The 20,623-nt window shown below is 32.9% G+C and overlaps 1 protein-coding gene across 4 annotated transcripts in view; it reads right to left on the minus strand.

Moving 5' to 3' along the window:
• Positions 1 to 143: 143 nt before the first annotated feature.
• Positions 144 to 20,623, minus strand: part of LOC123715246 (sodium/potassium/calcium exchanger Nckx30C) — a 52,816-nt gene continuing 32,336 nt past the window's right edge. For all 4 annotated transcript variants that reach the window (XM_045670186.1, XM_045670185.1, XM_045670184.1 and 1 more), the window contains 5 exons: positions 19,900 to 20,096; positions 16,843 to 16,981; positions 13,513 to 13,765; positions 5,887 to 6,021; positions 144 to 5,061 (listed from right to left, as the gene is read on the minus strand). In XM_045670186.1, the coding sequence (XP_045526142.1) occupies positions 4,953 to 5,061; positions 5,887 to 6,021; positions 13,513 to 13,765; positions 16,843 to 16,981; positions 19,900 to 20,096 (833 nt within the window). In that variant the 3' untranslated portion in view covers positions 144 to 4,952. The remainder of the gene's footprint in view (positions 5,062 to 5,886; positions 6,022 to 13,512; positions 13,766 to 16,842; positions 16,982 to 19,899; positions 20,097 to 20,623) is intronic.

Here is a 20,623-nt window from a genome sequence, read left to right on the forward strand (position 1 = left end):
TATTTTCCAGAAAACTCTAGGTTAAAATAAAAGCCTAAAGGAAAATCAAAAAAGTGCAAAACATAAAACCCTTGGGAAATATACAAAATATCATTTTAGAAGGTTGCTAGAATGAAACCAGTTTGACTATTTTATTATTTTTATTGTAATTTTTCATTATACCGCCACACGACGCTCACTGCAATGCTCTTGCGTACACAAACAATTTTATTAAAAATACTAAGTACAAACCAATTTTACTACGATTCAGGATGATTAAACATATTTTAATTACTATCAATCAATAACAATTAATAGAAGCTTTGATAAGGATAACGATTAAGAATTTTAATTCAATAATTGGTGAATAATATGAGCGTGTTAAGTCCCGAAGTACCAATTACAGCGCAATGAATTTCATAATATGTTTTTTGGCTGTATCAACGTTTGGCGCTTATACACCCTCATTTTATTACCAATGTGAAATAATTTGAATACTCATTTAATGATTATAGGTTAATTGAATGTAACTACATGTTATTAAAAAAATCTTGTAAATTGGTCTTGACTAACGTGTTAGTTTATATAAATTCAATGGTTCATTAGAAAATGGTACAGTTATTCTTCAATGTGTCAAATCTTCAGGTTTTTTAGCAGAACTGTAAAGTCGTTTTTGGCTTGCTCTAGCTAATAATGAAGTCGAAATACACCAATATTTTTATGTTTATTTTTGTATCATTTTCTAACCCATCACAATATACAACGTTACATTTAAAATATAATACTGTTAAAATATTCCAAATTCACTAACGTACCAAAACAAGTCCATCAAGAGCCCAGTAGACCACAACAGTCCTGTTGAAAACCTATTTCTTATCTACTTTTAAAATCAATAACATTTTTTTAGTTTTTACTTAAGTTATAATATCACTATTAACGATCTACGCTGTCATCCCGACTTCGAGGCAAAAGACAAGTCGAACGGAGCTACAAACTTATCAGAGAATGCAGCAAAACTATGCTGATCAGCTGTTTGATTATCATTGGTCAACAGTGTAGTCTCACTCATAGATACGTCATGGGACAAGCAGGTCCAATCATAATCAAACGCTATGTTATTTTTTTGTTTTACATCCTCATAACCATTTCTAGTATAGATCTTGATTGGTCTATCTGAAGCGAGATCAAGTCGAAGTACGATGAAAATACTTCACCCTTCTGACCCGGAGTTTAGCTCAGAGCTAATTAGGTAGTGAACACTGGCTCATAATCAGTGATTAATATTAAACATCGAAATTTTAAAGGGAGAGGTTTCAGTCTTGTATAGCGTTATCTCTGTCAGACATTGCTTACATGATAAATCAAATTACGCGTACCAGAGACAACTACTATGGACTAAGATGGATTCGATAAGTTTGTAGACTTTTAGCTGTTTCAAAAATTCTAGTTATTAAAAATATAATAATAGATCAGAATCTACAAATTGTACTACGTGTATTCAGTACAATAACTGATTACGTGAATTAACTCGAATCGAGATGCGGCAGCTCAGAAAAAAATCTAGCCGTATAATTTCTTTCGACACACATTTAAAGCTTATTTGAATGTACTATGTCAATTAGGCAAGTAATCAAGATACGAGACAGTGAACTGTGTCGAGAAAAATTAAACGGTAAATAACCGTTTCCATTTCGTATTTTTATATAAAAATCATCACTCTAGTAACAATTCTACTTGAATATCAATATTGTACCTCAATTTCTGTAAGGTAGATAACATGTTTAAATTTAATTTAGCTTTAAGCCTAGTCTTACACTACGTAAAAGGGTTAATTTGTTATTCGTAATAGGTATCAAATGGCTACATACTGTCAAATTGTAAAGATTCTAGTTGTAACAAATCTGAGACATAATGGGCACTAGCTTTGCCCGTGCTTGCGGAGTGAGCGTGTATTCTTCAAATTAATCGTTGTAATTTCAAACACCGCCATTTGCTTTAACAATTGGCCATATTTGAATTTTAAATCAGCTGTAAAATATAACACTCGCCCCACTATTCAAAATTGAACAAATGCAGTATGAACGTTGGCTAACAGTGATGCGTTTACTATGGCGATGTACCGTGATTAATGGCTTGAACCCTTTAGTTTCTGATCTTATGTTAACTAGAAATAAGGTTTTAATGGAAGGATATTATTTTACAGATTCTAATCAATATTTATATAAAGAGATAGATAAAATTCGCTAGAATATATTTAGAGTAGCTTACAATCGTGTCGCATTGGAATTAGGCTTTGTATTTAACGTACACGCGTAGGTGCCGACCAGTATACATAATAAGACAAGAATTAAATTTAGCACTCTACAACACTATGTTGTTTTTATAATATTATCAACGTCATATGAAATGTTTGGAGAGAAAAAGTTATTCAAATCTTAATATAATATATAGAAATGGCCACGACGAGGTCGTACAGTTGATTCGATAATAACATCTCTCAAGACTAAACGAATGGTAATTAATGTACAACTGTTTGACCGGAAGTGGCACCGCTAAGCGTACTACAGAAGGCTAATATTAAATCCAATATTCCTATGTATTTTGTGAAAAAGACGAGCCTCAAATTATTCACTTACTAATATGTCATTAAGCGCATATCCTTATCACAGAATATCATTGTATCTGATTGTCCCGGTACTTAGATATGTTAATACTTATTCGATTTGTTCGCTTCTTACCTGAAAAAACTTTCGTTTCTTAAATTATATAAACAAACTCTTTAAATTACTGAAAGCGAGTCATGGCGGCCAATCTCATTGTTCATATTAGGGATATCGGGCCAAAGTGGGGTTATTTCTACATCTTTAATCTTTTACTGTAACGCTTTCTGATCGGATAAATGATAACACAGATACTTAGTCATAATTTTACACAGTTAACGCGTATTTTGATAGTTGTTTTATTATTGTAAAGAGATCAGACGCAAGACCGTTTCGCTTTTATACTTTTAGAAATAAGTAATTTTTCGATATAAGTTTTTTTTAAATGCATTTTTGTGCGCTTTTACCAATTGGTTTATATAATCATGTAAAGGAAAGTTCATACGCAATGCGTGTTGAGCGATTTTGAATTGTTAAAGCTTAACAATACAAACATTACTAACTACGCTATACTATTTATTGCTATTTCAAGGCGGGTTGTCAATATAAAATTTGATGGGAAGTCAACAACTGATCGATAAAATGTACCGTTAAAATCTGTTATTTCATCAACAATTAAGACGTCGCCCTAAAGGCTGGCTTAGGGCTTTAATACTATTAGCCCTACTGAGCTACTGCCCATATTCCAAAACTATTTCAAGTTTTGACAACTGTCAAAATCATTAAAGACAACAAAACTAGTTATCATCGATTCAGGAATACAGGCCCTTGAGATTGAAATCTACGGACGGTTTACAAGATGTTTCTAGATTTTGAAGATCGCAAGCCAATAATAAACCGTATTTGCTAATAACACTAAGCGGAGCAAAGAATTTTTTAAGTTATATGGTTTGCAATATGCAGGCACGTTCTGATATTTTGTGATATTAATAATTTATTGAGTCGTTCAATTTGCCCCGCCCTTCTCTACAAAACAGTGTATTTACAAACTATTTCCGTGCATTCAAAACAATGTTTCACCTACTTTGTATAATATTAAATCCAAAACAGTGAAAATGTATGACATAAATGTATGTATACATTTCAACATTAAAACATCAAACAGTTGATTTACAAAGGTACAAAATCTTTACAAAAATAAATAAACATAATATCGTAAAGTGTAAACTTTATTTTGGAACTAATTTAAAGCTAACTTATTAAGCACGCAATACATCTTCTAGTCTACATATTACATCTAACTTTTTCTAATAAAAATAATTGCGTAAAGATCTATAATTCTTGGAATCATATGGAGTATACAGACACAGTCTTAGTACTGTAATTCAGATTTGATAAGACTTGACCTGATAGCAATGTAATGTGTCAGCTTTTTGACTGACTTAAAAAAAGGAAGTTATCAGTTTCTCCTCTAATATATATGGTGGGAGTTTAAAATTTCAGTTTAAGTTTCATCAATATCAGCTCATTAGTATAACGAGGATTTTTTAACCAGTTCGGATTCGGTTAAATTTAAACCTTTTTTTAGAGACTTGTTGTAGTCAAATTTATTTTTATTAGAAACAGAAGATTACCATATTCCGAGAGGCACCGTAAGGAAAGTCTGTTGAATAAATTAAATTAACTAAACTGTTGAGAATAAATCCGTTTACACCACTTATATCAGTTAAAATTTTAAATTTCAATAAAAAAAAAATAACTGGATATCTTTATTATTGATTTAATATTTTTTGGTTACCTTTCAGAATACGTCAAAACCCCAATGATATCGAACCAATTATTCTAACATGTTAGATTCTCGTTGAGCATTTTAATTTCAAATATTCAACTAAATACAAAAGTACATTTTTAAAAAGGCGATTTTGTACCGTTTAAGCAGAAAAAAAACTATAGATGCACACAACTCTAGAACTTAGAATCCTATACGTTTCGTAGGCGTAGTTCGTAGTTTCGTAGCAAAGATGGTATGTGCTACTGATCAGTTGACTATTGGTATGACATCATTATTAGCAAGCCTCGTAGACAAACACAAACGGAGCTACGTAGTGTCTACGTAGCTACGATTATCGTAACACTTCGAGTACGAAACGGTATAGACATCTATATTTGATCAAGAGGCAATTATTTAGTTGATATCGATCTTTCTATCTCATTGAAAGCCTCGTTGTTTGAAAAATCCTGCATAATACGATTTCAATGTCAACTAAATGTTTGCCAAACCCAAATATGTTAAAACCAAAACACTCTGAAAAACTGTTACACTACCTATCGTTCTAATTACATTTGTCATAAGTCCGCCATTTATACAACTATTTACTCGCTCGGACAATGAAGGTACCCGTACTCCAGACCCAGGCTCACTGCGACGAAGACAAAATACAGTAGGAACATTGTGAAGCCCAGCCCTCTATTCATTTTCCACCTGGAAGAGCGAAACATATATATTAACTTTTATAATCTCTTATTTAGTCAAAAAATACAAATATGAAAATATATCAATGCAAACGCTGTTGGCGTAAAGGTCTACTATACGTAATGATAATCTTATATATTTTTGAACTATCAGACTATTTAAATACAACTTATTTAAGGAATATGCACAGGTGTTCTTCCTCATTACGATTGTTAAAGAGTTTGTCGATTTATAATAAGCAATATTCGCGTAAAACAAAATCAACTTTAGATATATTCACCGTGGCAAAAGTGATTTTGTTGAATCACTACTATGCCACAATCGATGTTCGATCGATGTTAATATAGCAAACACTTTTGATAATTTCTAATCATATTTATATTGTTACAAAAACGGGCTGAAATTAAATTAATCCTTAAAGATTGTTTTGTTTAAAAGTTATAAAAGATATGTATGTCTATTGTATCCGAGCTCGTAAAAATATCATATTGTTAGGGGACTGACGCCATCTTGGAGCAGAAAACTATATAAGGCGAAGCAAAACCGGCGTTGACTCACTTTTTTTTGAGACTTCGTGCGGAACGGACGTGTTACTACCCTGTCCTCAGTAAATTTTAAAAGTGTAAGGTAGGTAGGGGTAACGAGTTCTTTTGATTGTTTTTTTTTTGTAAATTAAATTTAGTGTGTATCTATTTTTTTTAAATTGAATCCGCTTTTGATAATTACTAATATATTATCAAATAATTGTTATTTTTTAAGTTCATTAATGAAAAGTTGAAATGTATATATAGTAGGAATAATGTATTTTTCTTATTTAAAATGAATTGAATTTACCTGAAGCACGCGATGCTCAGGATCACGAATAGCAGCATAGCAAACAATAGCACAATGCTACACACCATGCCTTTGGAGTTAACCTGGACTGGCGCACCGTATATCAGTCCATACAACAGCCACGGGAGGGGTAACCTGGAATAAAGATAATAATTTTTAAATTTTTTTTTAAAAAAAAATTTAAATCAAGAGATTGTTGCATGGAGTCCACTTACAATCGGCCTCTGCGAAACCATAAATAAAACCGTGTTGATGATTTGACAAGGTTATGAGGTGTAATGTCACGTATCTCCGTTTGTTTTAGTAAACCTAACTAACAAAGATGTATCAATTACTGTCAAAGGGAACACTCAATCTATCAATGGATTTTACATTCCTTAACAAATTAATTAATAACTATAGTTATAAATAATAAGTATTATGCTATCGTACGTAAACAAAACTAGTGTTGTTTCAATTTACATAAGCTAAGATAATGCCCATTGTTATTCTGTACTACTTTTTACACTTAAGTAGTTTCACTAACGGAAATCTCTGATGAGATAGTTAAATCCAATTCCTTGAGATGAGAACAATAATCTTATTATCACCATGCTTGTTGTGATTTTTTCTGTGTTTAAGATACTCTTAGTATTGATTTTAGGCAGCTGTGTAAAGTTACATAAATTTAAAAAAAAGATGTATTAGATTATATATATAGGTAGATTTAGATAGATTTTTTTAAAGATATACAAATCTTGATATGAAGGCGTACGTAATTAATAAAAAATAACGATCGTGGAAAAGCGATATATTGTTTCGAAACGCTTGATTTGTAGTTTCTCATTTCACTTTTATGTATTCAATGAAAAATAAACCTATGTGTATAAATAATGTGTCTTAAAATATATATTCTGCGTTAGCGGTCTCTTATTATCGATATGATCTTTCTACATTGTACTATAAAGCAATAATAATACTTAGTTAAATAACTGCAATAGAAAAATGATTATTTGTTATATTTGTTTAAAATTAGGAAAAATGGCCAAGCGCACGCAAACTGTTTCCTCTGGCATTTTCTTGACCCCGCATTTGGGCCAAGGCTCCTAAATTGCGTAGATGAATATCAAAAGGCTGTGAGGGGATCATTTACGACTATCGCTAAGGTCACGCCATGTTACTTAACTTTGAACTTTCGTGTAACATTCGAAAACAGGCCAAAGAAAGGCTCAGCTTTGGCAATTATATCTTGTAAGTTACTTAAGGACTTGTACTTGTAAGAACAAAATATTATAGGGTTAAATTTAGGTACTTTTAATACATATATGTTACCAAACTTTTACTTAAAAAGTTCTTAAATAAATTCCATTTAAAATTGGATCGAGCAAAAACAACGGTGAGACAATACTTTTAGACCGAGAGATAGTGAAAATAGTGGGTCATTTGTACCAGTATGGCGGTTCTTCAGGGATCTTATTACACAATGAAAAAAGAAAAACGATGGTCGTAGCGCTGGTACCGGCGGCTCAATCGCGTGCGCGTTAGTCGAACTCTTCGGATTAATAAGGGTGTCACACGAATTGTTCCACAAAAATTCTAGTATTTTCCGATAGTCCATAAAAAAATAAGTGGCGGCAATGACATGCCATACTTCTCCGTTGTGACGCGAATGCGTTATATAAAAACAAAATTTAACTATTTGTACCAGGCAAATTTTTGCACAGTTAATCACCGAAAATCAGCAAAAATAATTGCCAAACGATTTGTATTATATTTGTATTTTTGGAAAGTTGTTGATAAAATGTGACGGTAATTATATTTGCCACACTTCTAGTAGGGGGAAAAAGTGCTGCTATTCTTGAAAAACATATTTGGATTTTCTGTATGCCCAACTAACAATTGCTTGTACCGTGAAGACATTGTGAGGCATGTCACATAAATTAATAACGTGAGTTACGCACAGAGGGCACCACCAACTTGGCAAGAAAAAAATCAATGAAACAGATTCAGATGCTAAGAGTTGACATAAAGACTCCTGTCAGTTCTGTCAGTTCTTAGGGTTGAGTTTCTACTCTTACCCATAAAGTGTTTTGACATTACAGAGTTACTATGATTAAATTATGTAAGTATTTGTTATATTATAAATCACTACATACTATTTATTGTACTTAAACGTAAAAGTAGGTGAAATATAAGTCACAATTGGCGGCCATTAGACATTTCTCTGCCCCACTTTCCCTGATTTATGTCCAACAAAAGGAGCTTTTAGGGACGTATTGATTCCTTTATATAGGTTATGTTAAAGTGTGTATTTATTAACTTCTGCTTTTAATTGTTTTACGACATACGTAAACGATTATTATTGTTAAGTTAATAACGTACTTTTAAAAATTACAATGATTGATCCACTTAAATGATAAGATATATAAGAGCGATCACAAAAAAGTTACGTTTTTGTTATCGCTAGTCTACGTTATTTTGTTTTATTAAAACGATTGGCCAATTACAATAGATATCAGTGTTGTAAGAATAATGGTATAATATAGCTTATAATAAATAAGTTAGCAGATGTGCGTCCAATACACATAGAACCGCAATTATAATTTAAGCTTAGTGCTTTTCACTGCCTTAGGTAATGTGGTCTGTGGGAACTGTGGGAACCATACATCTAAATTGCTTTCCAATAGAGATTAACTGCTTAGAAATAAAATAAGCAATTTCAATTGAGTATTGTATCTTCTATATTAAAAGTTTACATTAAAAAAAAAACATTTATGCAGAAAATAGTGGTGAGAAATATATTGAAAAATGTGATAATTTGGCTAGTATTTGAGAATATCTGAAAATATGTTCGTAGCAAACTAAAAGTAGTTTGTATCTATGGTACCTTGGGTGATATGTCGGTCATGGCTAAATCTATCTTTGCTTTTTAGAATGATCAGCTAAGAAACATCAAACATTAAGTTTCTGTGCATTACATCTTCTATAAATATATCAACGCAATAGAATAAGTACTTTTAAGTTAAGTTATTTAAACATAAAAAATATGATAAAACTGGCCTCGCTTGTATGGTGTTAGATATGGACTTAGTTAAGGAACGCATGGAAAAGTTATTAACAAACTTTATAAATAAAATCAAATGCAATGGCCATTTCCACGTTAAGTTAAGACATACTTTGACAAAACAACAAAGGCCTGAACACTGTAGGGTTGTCAATTTTTTTTATTAAACTATTACGAACGAATTAAACATTTTACTAGATAGGTTGGGGATTTAACAGGATATTTATGGAGAAGATATTTTTTGTAAAACTAAAACTCCTTTAAAATGCTTATTTTTTGACAAGATAATTCGATTAATTAATATCTATTTTGTTTTAACGTAGCCTAATTAAATAATGAACACTATTAAATTAGGTTGTGAACAAACCCAACAATAATTATTTAGGCCAGAACCATTTATATCAATGGCAACCCTAGTGGCAAGAACAGTAGGTTCTATAGAGGCTTTGGAAGCGAGCCAAAGGTTATATAAAAATAAGCGGAGAATATTATAATTGTCTTTTCCATTTTAAAATTTGCTCATATTTCTTTTTAATGTTTTTTATCTCTGTAAAAAGGATGCAGTGCTTATGCCAAAACGCTATATTAACCAAGCTTTACCGTTGATAACCTAAAATGTATTTCACTGTCTTATAGTCAAAATAGCTATTATTCGGTACTTGTAGTAAACCATGATAATACTACTTATTTCCCACTACATTTACATGATTAATTATTAATGATAATATTTATAAGTGAAGGTAGAAACCCATACCTCACTGAAGCGAATTCCATATTATATTTTATTAGGAGGCAAACGGCCAGGTTATCACCTGGTGTTAAGTGATATGCCGCCGCCCATGGATGATCAAACTGCCAGCAGGCTCGCAGGTGCGGTGCGGTTATATTTTGGTATATTTAATACATGGACTTTTCATATAATAATGGTATAACAATTCTTTTAGCCCATTATAAAAGCCTATAGTAAAATACAATGAATGAAAGTTATTCTATCCAAATTCTAAGTAGACCAAGTCAGCGGTATAAGTCGACACTTTAACTTATCTATCACTTAATAAGAGAAACGGAATCGTGTCAAAATTGAATTTTCTCATATAAGTAGACTTGAAATTGGCTAGAGAAGAGTTTTCTAATCTCCGTGAGCAGCCAAAGAGCGGTGGAAAGCGCTGAGTGTGCAAATGTCAAGGGGACATGATCAAGTGCGACGGTTCAAGGTTCTTTGTTCCATGTTAAGGTTTTTACGTCAAAGGGCAAGTGTCTGGTACATTAGGGAAACAAATGCCATTTTATGACGCGTGACTTAATGTAAGATTTTAAAGGAATTTACCCTATATTTACGAAAGCAGCATGAAAACTCATTATTTTTTTTATTATAATATAAAATACAAAATCTAACGAAGCTATAAACATGACTAAATAAGCAGAGTTGAGCTGAAATAGGCCTGCGTACTCCAGAACACAGTAGAAAATTACAGAAAAGTAAGCTTCATATTTCTTAATCAAGTTGTTAACATGTCAATATTTAATATATTATGAATTGTACTTTTTAATAGTACAATTGTTCTTGGTTACTTAGGCATCGAAAATCATCATCAATTTCCATTGTTAACTATGAAAAAAAACGCTTAAGAACGAGTTAAACCTGTTATTATGTATAATATTTTATGTAAAAATATGAATTTTGTAAATTCTATAAAAACGCAGATGTGCACCTCCCTCGTACCTACCCTACACTTGTTGTTTCGCGAGAAATCGAACCTAGGAGTGAGTTTGTAATTCCCGTTGACTAATAAGTTTTATTACAGATATACAACAAAAACAAGCAATTACGAATGCATAGTTTTTATAGTGAAGTCAAGGACGAACAGTGTTCATTACACTTTATTCACAACGAAATACATTTAACCACGGCAATACATTATGACCATTACCGCAGACCTGCTGTTCCTAGATAAACTGCCACATAAATCCTCACACGTGTTCCAAATATAATATACCCAAAATAGACCGTATACAGTTCAGATTAAAGTCAGAAATCCCAACCGCTGTGACAGGAATAAAACATACGATTCCGATGCAATTCTATCACTTTCCGCAACGCTATACAATTTAATTTACGTTTTTCATTAAATTGTGATTGACGAATTGGGTTTATATTTCCAGAAAGCGTATTTCTATAAATCTTATGTACCTAAACACGTGATATGAAAAATTCATAAGAGTAGCAATAAATTTATGTTACTTCGGCAATGGGGGCGTAATTAAAGCCTAACGGAAGGAATATACTTTGAATATTAATCGCGAATTAAACTAAACAAAATGTATGAAAAATCTATTTTAGTCGTACATTAAAATATTGTCGATACATATGTTAATTGTACTGCACAGTGAACTCCTCTTAAACGGCTGGACGTTTTTTTCAATGATTTTTTTTATATGCGTTTGGGTGTCGCCCTGAGTGTTTTAGATTCACAAATCAGCCCGGGAGATAGCGCAGCAGTCGGTTCTAGGTTTCTTGGTTTATCTATACAGCAAATAAACAGCTTAAATATATATAAGTCGTTTGTGCATGTGTTCGTAATTCAACTCCTAAACGGCTGGACAAATTTTTATATTTTTCTTTATGTATTCAAGTAGAGTCGATGATTTACATTATAAGATATTATTTTTTGTGTGTAAGTCGTGTGTACACATAAGGAAAATGTCTGTCGGATCCACTATATTAATAAAGATATAACTTTATAACCGTAGTAATTACGACAGGTATAAATGTCATAAAACATTTTCATTCATAGATTAAGATTTTACTGTGACCTCAATTGCAGTCCTAAAAGTAGCATTCTCTCAAGACTTTTGCATTCAAAATTCTTCTCAGTCTTTTCTGCCTCATAAATCTCTATGGATTAAAAAATACGTTAAAAGATATTTAACGTTTAAATAATCCAAACGGAATAAAAAATGCTCTCCAGACAATCCCTTGTGGATGCACTTTTATTTTTGTCTGTACATCGTCTGTAGACATCCGATCGATATTGCAAGCGCAACGTGGACCTTAATTTGTTGGCATAAGGCCTAAATTCCTACGTTTAAACTTTGACGGTGTCCAAAAGAATCTGAACGTTCGGTCGTTGGCTTAAAGTCGATTATTCATTGATAATTTGAAGAGGGGTTGTGTACAAAATTGCTTATCTGTAAACATTTAAGTATATTGTACAAGTTTTACAAAGTTGAAATTAATCCCCACTAAATCGGATATTGCTAAAATGATGTCCGAAGGCTGGTTGGTTGACAACTTCTATTAGCTTTTGAAGCTTTTCTATAGATTGTAATTTATAATTTATTTAACAAAAAGCTTTTGATTTCGTTTTAATTAGCTATTGAGGTAATTATTTATCTAAATATGATTTTTTTATTGCATATTATATTGAATCGCGTCTTTTTCTTAGACTTTCTTAACTTTCCAGATTCATTGTATGGGCAGCAATCTATGCAAAGACCGGAAGTCTGATCCGGCTTTACAAACAATAACATTCTTCAGCGTCTGTCAATCAAAATCCAAACCATTATCGCTGAATCTTTAACGTAAGTGTACAAGCACCGCCTTCATTGTTAAATAAAAAATATAATGAATTGATGAAGCGATACTCGCAGTTAGAGGGTCGGTAAAATTATTGCCTTTACAATAACGTGATTGTTACACTAGACACAATGAACGTAATTAGTTAGGTATTTAAGTTAAAGATGGGCAAAATTCAAGGCAAGGGGCTGGTTCAAGAAAGTAGACCGGCATCACACCCACTAAAGTACTTTTTAGACTAGCGCAAGATTCCCGGCAAATTAAGTTGTTAACAGCCAACCTTTAGCAATAAAGTGGCACCAGAAGAAGAAGTGTAAGAATATATATTTTAAAGTAAGTGTAAACGTGTACTGATGAGAATTCTGTATCAGTTGATAGATAAATTCACATTTGACACTGATGTTTTTCCGAGCTAATGCTCAAAATGCTTGCATTAATAAAGCTGTATAAAAACCAAATATTCACCTCGTATTCGTAAACGGATACACAATTCAATTGTAGAACAGCTAGAAGCTAGATGTATTAAAATAATTTTCACATATGTTCTCAGGCGTGTGCCTGACACATAACCAGGCACACCCGTCTAACACTAACTCTCCCACTATCACATATGCACACACCATCATACACCCATACAACTTTACTTTCCTTATTTAAAACGTTAAATTTGTTTGCCTACCCATATACGTATCTACTTTTTGTACATACGTATATGGTTACCACTCAATATGACTTTGCTGTGAATGGAAGACTAGTTATCCATATGAAAGGTCCTTACCTAGTTTGGAAACCAGTCTCCCAATACATTCTCAACTGTAATCTTATTTATTGTTGTAAATTTTATATGGGAGAAAATTTTTTTTATTATTATTTAGTTAAAGAATGTATCGTCTTTAATTCATATCAACGTGACGCTAAAGGATAATTTCCCGATTCTCCGTTTATTTAAGTATTATTATAGAATATTATACTTTAATATTTTATATGAAATAGCTTGTATACTCACCCCACAGTGACATCGAAGATATTGCTTCCAACTGAGCTCGACACAGCCATATCCCCGAAGCCCTTCCTGGCGACTATCACCGAAGTGATCAGGTCAGGCACAGAAGTCCCCGCAGCGAGGAGCGTGAGCCCCATCACCTCGGGAGGCACGTAGGCCGTCGCCCCCGCAATGTTCGCCCACCACACCATGAGGTAGGAGAAAAATGCTATCCATACTATCGACCCTATAAATGTTATAGGGAATAGCTTCTTCCCTGAAAAGAAAATTGTTTTATAAATTTAATTGAGGGTAAATAGTTAATACAAAATTAATCACGGTTCATTGGATAATAGCAAGATAGAAAGAACACGTGTTTGATTGATAATGCTCACACAAAAAAGAGAAATACAAAACCACCTTAACGAAATACGGGCTGTCACTAGCAACACAGATTTTCAGTGGGTCCCATAAGGTCTTAGTATCACCCGTTATAAAATACACGCTGAACAGCTATGTAAACAGTTGAAGTAAGTGTAAGTAAGACATTATAAACTAAAAAAGCCGGTAAGATCGTTTCTTGAAATGCTGAAAATTTACGGAATTACATGTTTGTGTAATGTTTAAAGGACCAATGGCTCGTCTAATCCTATGAGTTATTGGCGGTATCATAGACACAATAACGTTGTAAATTGTCATAGTAACCCAATAAAAGTAATGAAGGTACCCTGGTATTTTTTCAAGTAGCAAGTTCTCAGTCATCTTCATAATACGTGAAAAATAAACTTGTTTTTTTCAATAAATAAACAAAATTATCGTTCCAAAGCCTATTATGACAGTCGCGAAACTTTAATTTTTATTATTTAAAATAGTAAAGTGTCCATAACGTGTGTTTAAGGAAGTGTTGCCTTATTAATGGATAGTTAATATTATTACCCGACATTACGATTAATACTAGTAATAGTATTTATCGTGCAGGAACTTATTTGTAAAATAAATTTATCATTATCATTAGTATAATATTTAGTAAAAGATATCAAAAATCGTCATAGGTTGCAGGCTGTAAACACAGTAATTGGAGGCTAAATCCAATTCGTAGCGCGTAATGGAAGCTTGTCAGTGCCTAATCGCCTCTGAATGCTCCAATGCTAATTGCATTAGACTCCGATCGAATCTCAGCTATAACACCATTATGGAATACATTGCGACAGTTTGATATGGCTTATGTGTTTGCGAGATGTATCTTCGATCCAGGGATTGTGTTGTGCGTTTGTTGAGAATTGAGAATGAGCTAATTCAAAATCAAAATATGATTTATTCATATAGGTAACTTTATGTGCTTAATCAGTAAGAATGGAAAGGTCTAAATTTACATTTACTGACCGTGAAACAGGCAATAAACACTTCGTTACTGTTACTGTGGCAACATTATCATGATATAACAATTGACAATCTGTTTAGTTAGCTATAAAGGATTATGATCAATCTAGAGCAAATGGTTATTAATTGTATCGATATAATGTGTGGACAGAATAGTTTAGCACTTATTACTGCAATTACGTTCAACATAATGGTTTAAACGATTTTATATTTATTGGATTGATATGGCATAATTTACTTTAGTTACAGTTGGTATTAGGTAACTTTTTTTATATTTTTTTATACATGTGTCTTCTCTACGACATCATGGAACATTACGATCTCGTAATTTAAGTCTAACCTAATTTAATAAAAAGGACAATAACAGTCCAATAACAGTCTCTATTAAAGGAAAGACATTCTGTTCGTGTGTTCATTCTTTTCTTTCACGGTTTAGCACATTATATTAAAGTAAACTAACACTAATTCAGTAGTAAAAAATATGGTTGACATTTCTATTTTCATATTAGGTCCTTACATATGAAATTGGCGTTTGGTATGGGAGGAACAAAAAGTCGAATATTTTTAAATATAATATATTTAATTAATCAAAGTATGAACAATTGTTTTCTATGCACTTTTGCCATCTCATAGGTAGTTCATTGATCCCTTTACTAAAAAAAACAGTCGGACGGGAATCAATAAAATTGTGAAGGCGATTTGGACTGCCCCATCAGAGTTAATTTTTATCCCTTGTAAGAAGTTGTCCAAATTTCGAAAAAAATGGTAATATATTGGAACAAGGTCCGGGGAGTATGGAGGATGTCTTATTGGAATGTCAATTGAGGCTCTTCTAATTTGGTAGCCGTCTGTTGTGCCGTGCGTGGTCTAGCGTTGTCATGAAGTAGCAGTGGCGTGGAGCGATTGACCAGCCTAGGTTGTTTAGCCGCTAGCTTTTCCATCATGGTTTGCATTTGCTGACAATAGACATCAGCCGTAATAGTCTGGCCAGATTTGAGAAAACTGCAATGAACAATACCGGTACTAGTCCACCAAATGCTTACAAGTAACTTTTTTGGGGTTAATTTTCGCTTGGGGCAGGATTTTGCTGGCTGGCCAGGATCCAACCATTGTGCTGAGTGCTTCCGGTTATCGTAAAGAATCCATTTTTCATCACAGGTAATGATTTGGTTTAAAATACCTTCATTATTGTGCCGGTTCAGTAATGTAACGAAGCAGTCGACGCGCGTTTGCCGGTTTGCTTCAGTCAATTCGTGAGTTACCCACCTTTCAAGCTTTTTAACCTTCTCAATTTGCTTCAAGTGAATTAAAACAGTTTTATCTCTAACACCACAGCCTGCAGCTAACTCGGTTTGCGATCGATACGCTTTCACAATAGCCTTCAATACTTCATTATCAACTTGGGTCTCAGGCCGTCCACGGGGCTTGTTCTGCAGGTCGAAATTTCCGGAACGAAAGCGTTGGAACCAAAAACGTACACATCATTCACCCTTCGAGTCGTTTCCGCAGCACTAGTGCCACGGCGGAACTCGTACTCGTAAATAATGCGATACTTTAAGTTTTTCATCTTGTAAAATGAGTGACGCAAACAGAAAAAAAACAGAAGAAAAAAAACAAATGAATGACGGTCATCGAAGCACAAATATATGAGTAAATAGCTGCACAAATTTGAATTTGAAATTCCTAAGCAAAGAGGAGGTATTTGAAGTCAAAGTGGCTAGCACGACAAAACGACAATTTCATATGTAAGGACCTAATATTATCAAGCAAAATAAAGTTTTCTTCATAATTTAAAAACTTTTCTTCTGGCAATCTAACATGTGGTTTGGTGGTTGGGTTCTATTGGAAGTTTCTTAAAGTTAGCCGCTCACCATATAATCTAATAGACAATTAAGTTAACCTAAATGCGTTTGAATTCAGGGTTGAGCGTAATTATAAATTTAGCCCTGAATTATACGGTTAGGATATATTTACCTCTCGGCGTCCTTGTGTCCGGGAGGGTGATCCATAATGGGAAGACAATTGGCGCGACCAACAAATACGTCAGTCGTTTCCGGAAACCCGACGGCCACGACATGTCTAGCGGTGTCGTGTCATCTTCTAAGTCTCCTATCTGTAAAATAAAAACAATTAAAATAAAAAAAGACAAAAATACTGTTTTTAGCCTTGGAGCCGAAACTACCCTGATTCCGGATGAATTTATTGATTCTTCAAAGATAAAACATCCTTCCACTTTTTGAACGACGTCTTTGAACTTACAGTTTAAATATTAATTATAAAAACAGTATTTAAATCTTGTTTTCGTTAAAAACGAATCAGAGTAATTCGTGAAATCCATATCTAATCAATCACGGAGCCCATTGACATACAAGTTGGCAGATTCTTATGATCACTATGTTTATCAAAACGAGATTATTTATAACTAAGAAAGTTTAGTACAAAATTAGTAGAAATGAATTCAAAATAAAATAAAATCATAATAGATATAGAAGAAGTGAAGTGAAAGAAACCATTTTGGCCTTCCTAATGAATCGTTCAATTCAGGCAATCGAACTCTATTTCTTGACATAGGCCTTACTCCTTAGCACCACTGATCTCCCATGTTCTCCTTATTACAGGCAATTAGTCATTGCTAAGATATTTAAATAAACATAGAACACACGATTTATAAAAAAATATTTTATAATATAATACTTGAGAGGGGCGAACGCAACACACATTAAATAAAACGGGATATAAAGGCGGAGATCATATCTTTCAGGCAATTACGTGATTCCTCACAATCAATGTAAGTCTTCTGGGTTATTTCCTGTTTCCGTGCTCTCAGCTTTATTGTTGTACTAGTTGTGTTCAGTATTCCGCTCGCATTAATTCGGCCGTAGCACGACGTTCCATAGCCTAAACCTTTTCTCGGTATGTAGACTTTTAAATACAAAAAAATAATATGTTATTGTCAGATATTGATGTCTTCTATAAAACTGTAGTATTTCACTTTGCTCTATTATCAATACTTTCCGCACCGTATACGATATCGGATTCTTTTCGGTCTGTTTCACACCGTAGACTATCGTAATTTCATACAAAACCCGTATCTATTTTGATAATATCCTATGGCCTAAGTTCAGGGATAACGTAGGATTCTATTGGTGAAAGAATTTTTCAAATCCGTGCAGATGTTTCGTGAGCCTATTCAATCCAAAAAACAAACATTATAATATTCCTCTTTATAATACTATTGTAGATTAAGGTATACAAATATATTCCATCAGCCAAAAAGTTATATTCATAGACTATCTTTTTGAAATTTTGAATTAAGAATTACATCATAACCTGAATAAGCTTATGCTATTTCAGTAGCATTCGCAAAAGCGATATAATTTTATATTGCATAAACTTGAGCGGAAAATTAACGCAGTTTTATGCAAAATCTGTGATAAACTGTGTCATACATTCGGTGTGTGACCTTGCACTAGTCTTGCCGAGCGCTTTAACTGCAGATATAACTGAGCAACAACTTAAAATTTATTTGCTATTTACAAGTTCTATGTCTTGGAAACTTTATCTTAAGATCTTGTAAATGATGGCCGTGGTTGGATGGTTAGATAAGCCAAATATTATGTGGGAATAAAATGTTTAATAATTTAAATGGCACTTGTCTGCGAGAGAGAAAAACCGTAGCGAATGCCGACAGTAGTATGTACGATGTTAGGTTTATTTTAATTTAAATAAGCATCTGAAGAAATACATGAATTATTGATACAATCAAATATACAGTTAGTTTTACTTTATTTATTGAATTCGTTAATTCTTCTAGAAGTAATATACGTATACTACCTGAGGTCGCAGGTTCAAACCCCGGCGGTGCACTAATGGATTTCTAATCTTTGTGCGCATTCAACAGTCGCTTGAACATTGTAAGGAAACTGGCATGTTTTAGAACCAAAAAGCCGACGGCGTGTCAGGCACAAAAGATTGATCACCTACTAGCTTATAGAAAAAAAAATGCCCATGAAACAGATGCAGATAGAAATCTAAGGACCAGACCAAATAGCGAGTAGTGCCACTGGTTTTTTTTTAATCCTACCCTTTAATGGTGAACTACACGAATATTCTACTAAAACGTAAGGTAAAAATGTACGTAGAAAACTAAAACTCGTGAAAATATATGGATGAAGAATCTGGGCGTAAAGAAGAACATTTGAAGTAGACAACTGTCGCATACACAGATATTTCTTGTATGTATATCATAGAACCTCGAAAGACATTAGAAGCAAGTCAAATATGAATCCAGGCCAAGAGATCGTTTGTAGGATGCTTAGTTGTATACTGTGTATAGCGAAACATTTTAATTTTGTTCACTGCATTCTTAAAGCCGCTTTGTGGGTAATATTCTTTAATAACTCTTTACGAACTCTTTTAGAGCAGTTCCTTATAGAATTTTTTAAAATGAATTAAGTGTTTTATTTACATATTTATAAATATTTCCAACACGTTGTGTTTTTAACTAGAGAACCGAGTGACATCGCTTTCTTTATCAAATAATATTAGTTGCATATGATATTTTACCTTTGAATCAACGTTTGATTTGTATTTATTTTTTATTAAATTAGTTTGTAGTGTTATCAAATTGTCTGTTGATAATAAAAGTAATTGAAGCAAAGAATGGACCTTGCTTTCTTTATGTTGGCTTGTTGTTTCTTATTTCATTAAACAAATAAACTTTAGTACTTTGATTAAATTAAAATACCTTCTGTGATAAATTCGATATCAATTTAGAAATTTACGATTAAATCTGCTATGGCCAAGCGTAATATTATAAGTTTATAAATTGTATTAAAATTTATTATTATTAATAAAAAAGAGTGTTCTAGTATACTCGTAAATGTATTTCGGTTTTAATTTACAAATTTGAATTTACGGTGTATACTTACTACATAACCAAATCTTTCGTAGGAAGGCTTCAATCACTAAATATAAATACTCATACACACGGTTAAGCATAGAAACAGATACAAAAATAATAATCCATACCTCTTCTATAGCATCTAACTGTACATCCGCAAGGCCTCCATTGGGCAGGTCCAGCGGGGTTTCTTTCGCTTGAGCGGTTGCTGCTGCGTTCTTCGCCGCCGCCGCCCCAGCACCGCCCGCCGTGGGCCTCGTCGCTTCCAGAAGCACTTTCAGCGACGCTATTGCATGTAGCTGGGTGGCTTTCTCATCTACTTTACCTGTACGAATCAATTTTGTTAAAGACATTGATGATACTCTGTCCAACGACTTTGATGGACATGTAGAAGTATATATTATTATTATTATTGTTTTCTTTGCCTGTGTAGGTTTAGTAATTAATTTGGCTTTATAAAAATATTTTTTCATGACAATATACAAATGGGTTACATACATATTCAGTAAACATTAAGAACTCAATTTAGTCGATTTGTATTTAATGCGCGGTTCATATAAAAAGTCTCTATCTCATCTACACAAGTTCTACAAGTATTAAATACGTTAAAAATCTTTAAACATGTCATGTACACGATGTTTAAGTATACAAAATACCTGTAGAAATCAAATAAAAATATTAATAAAAATATATGTGGAACTGATTTGTATTAAATTTCATTGTGCTTAAAAGCTGTTTTGCTGAAAGCTAAACGTGTTAAAAATGATAATATTGTAAGAGATTTTGAAGCGAGTGCATGTTGTTGAGCTGAGATTTATATTTAAAAAATCGCTATTTATTTGTAAAACATGG

This window comes from Pieris brassicae, chromosome 10 (assembly GCF_905147105.1).
Source record: "Pieris brassicae chromosome 10, ilPieBrab1.1, whole genome shotgun sequence".
In the NCBI taxonomy this organism is placed as follows: domain Eukaryota; kingdom Metazoa; phylum Arthropoda; class Insecta; order Lepidoptera; family Pieridae; genus Pieris; species Pieris brassicae.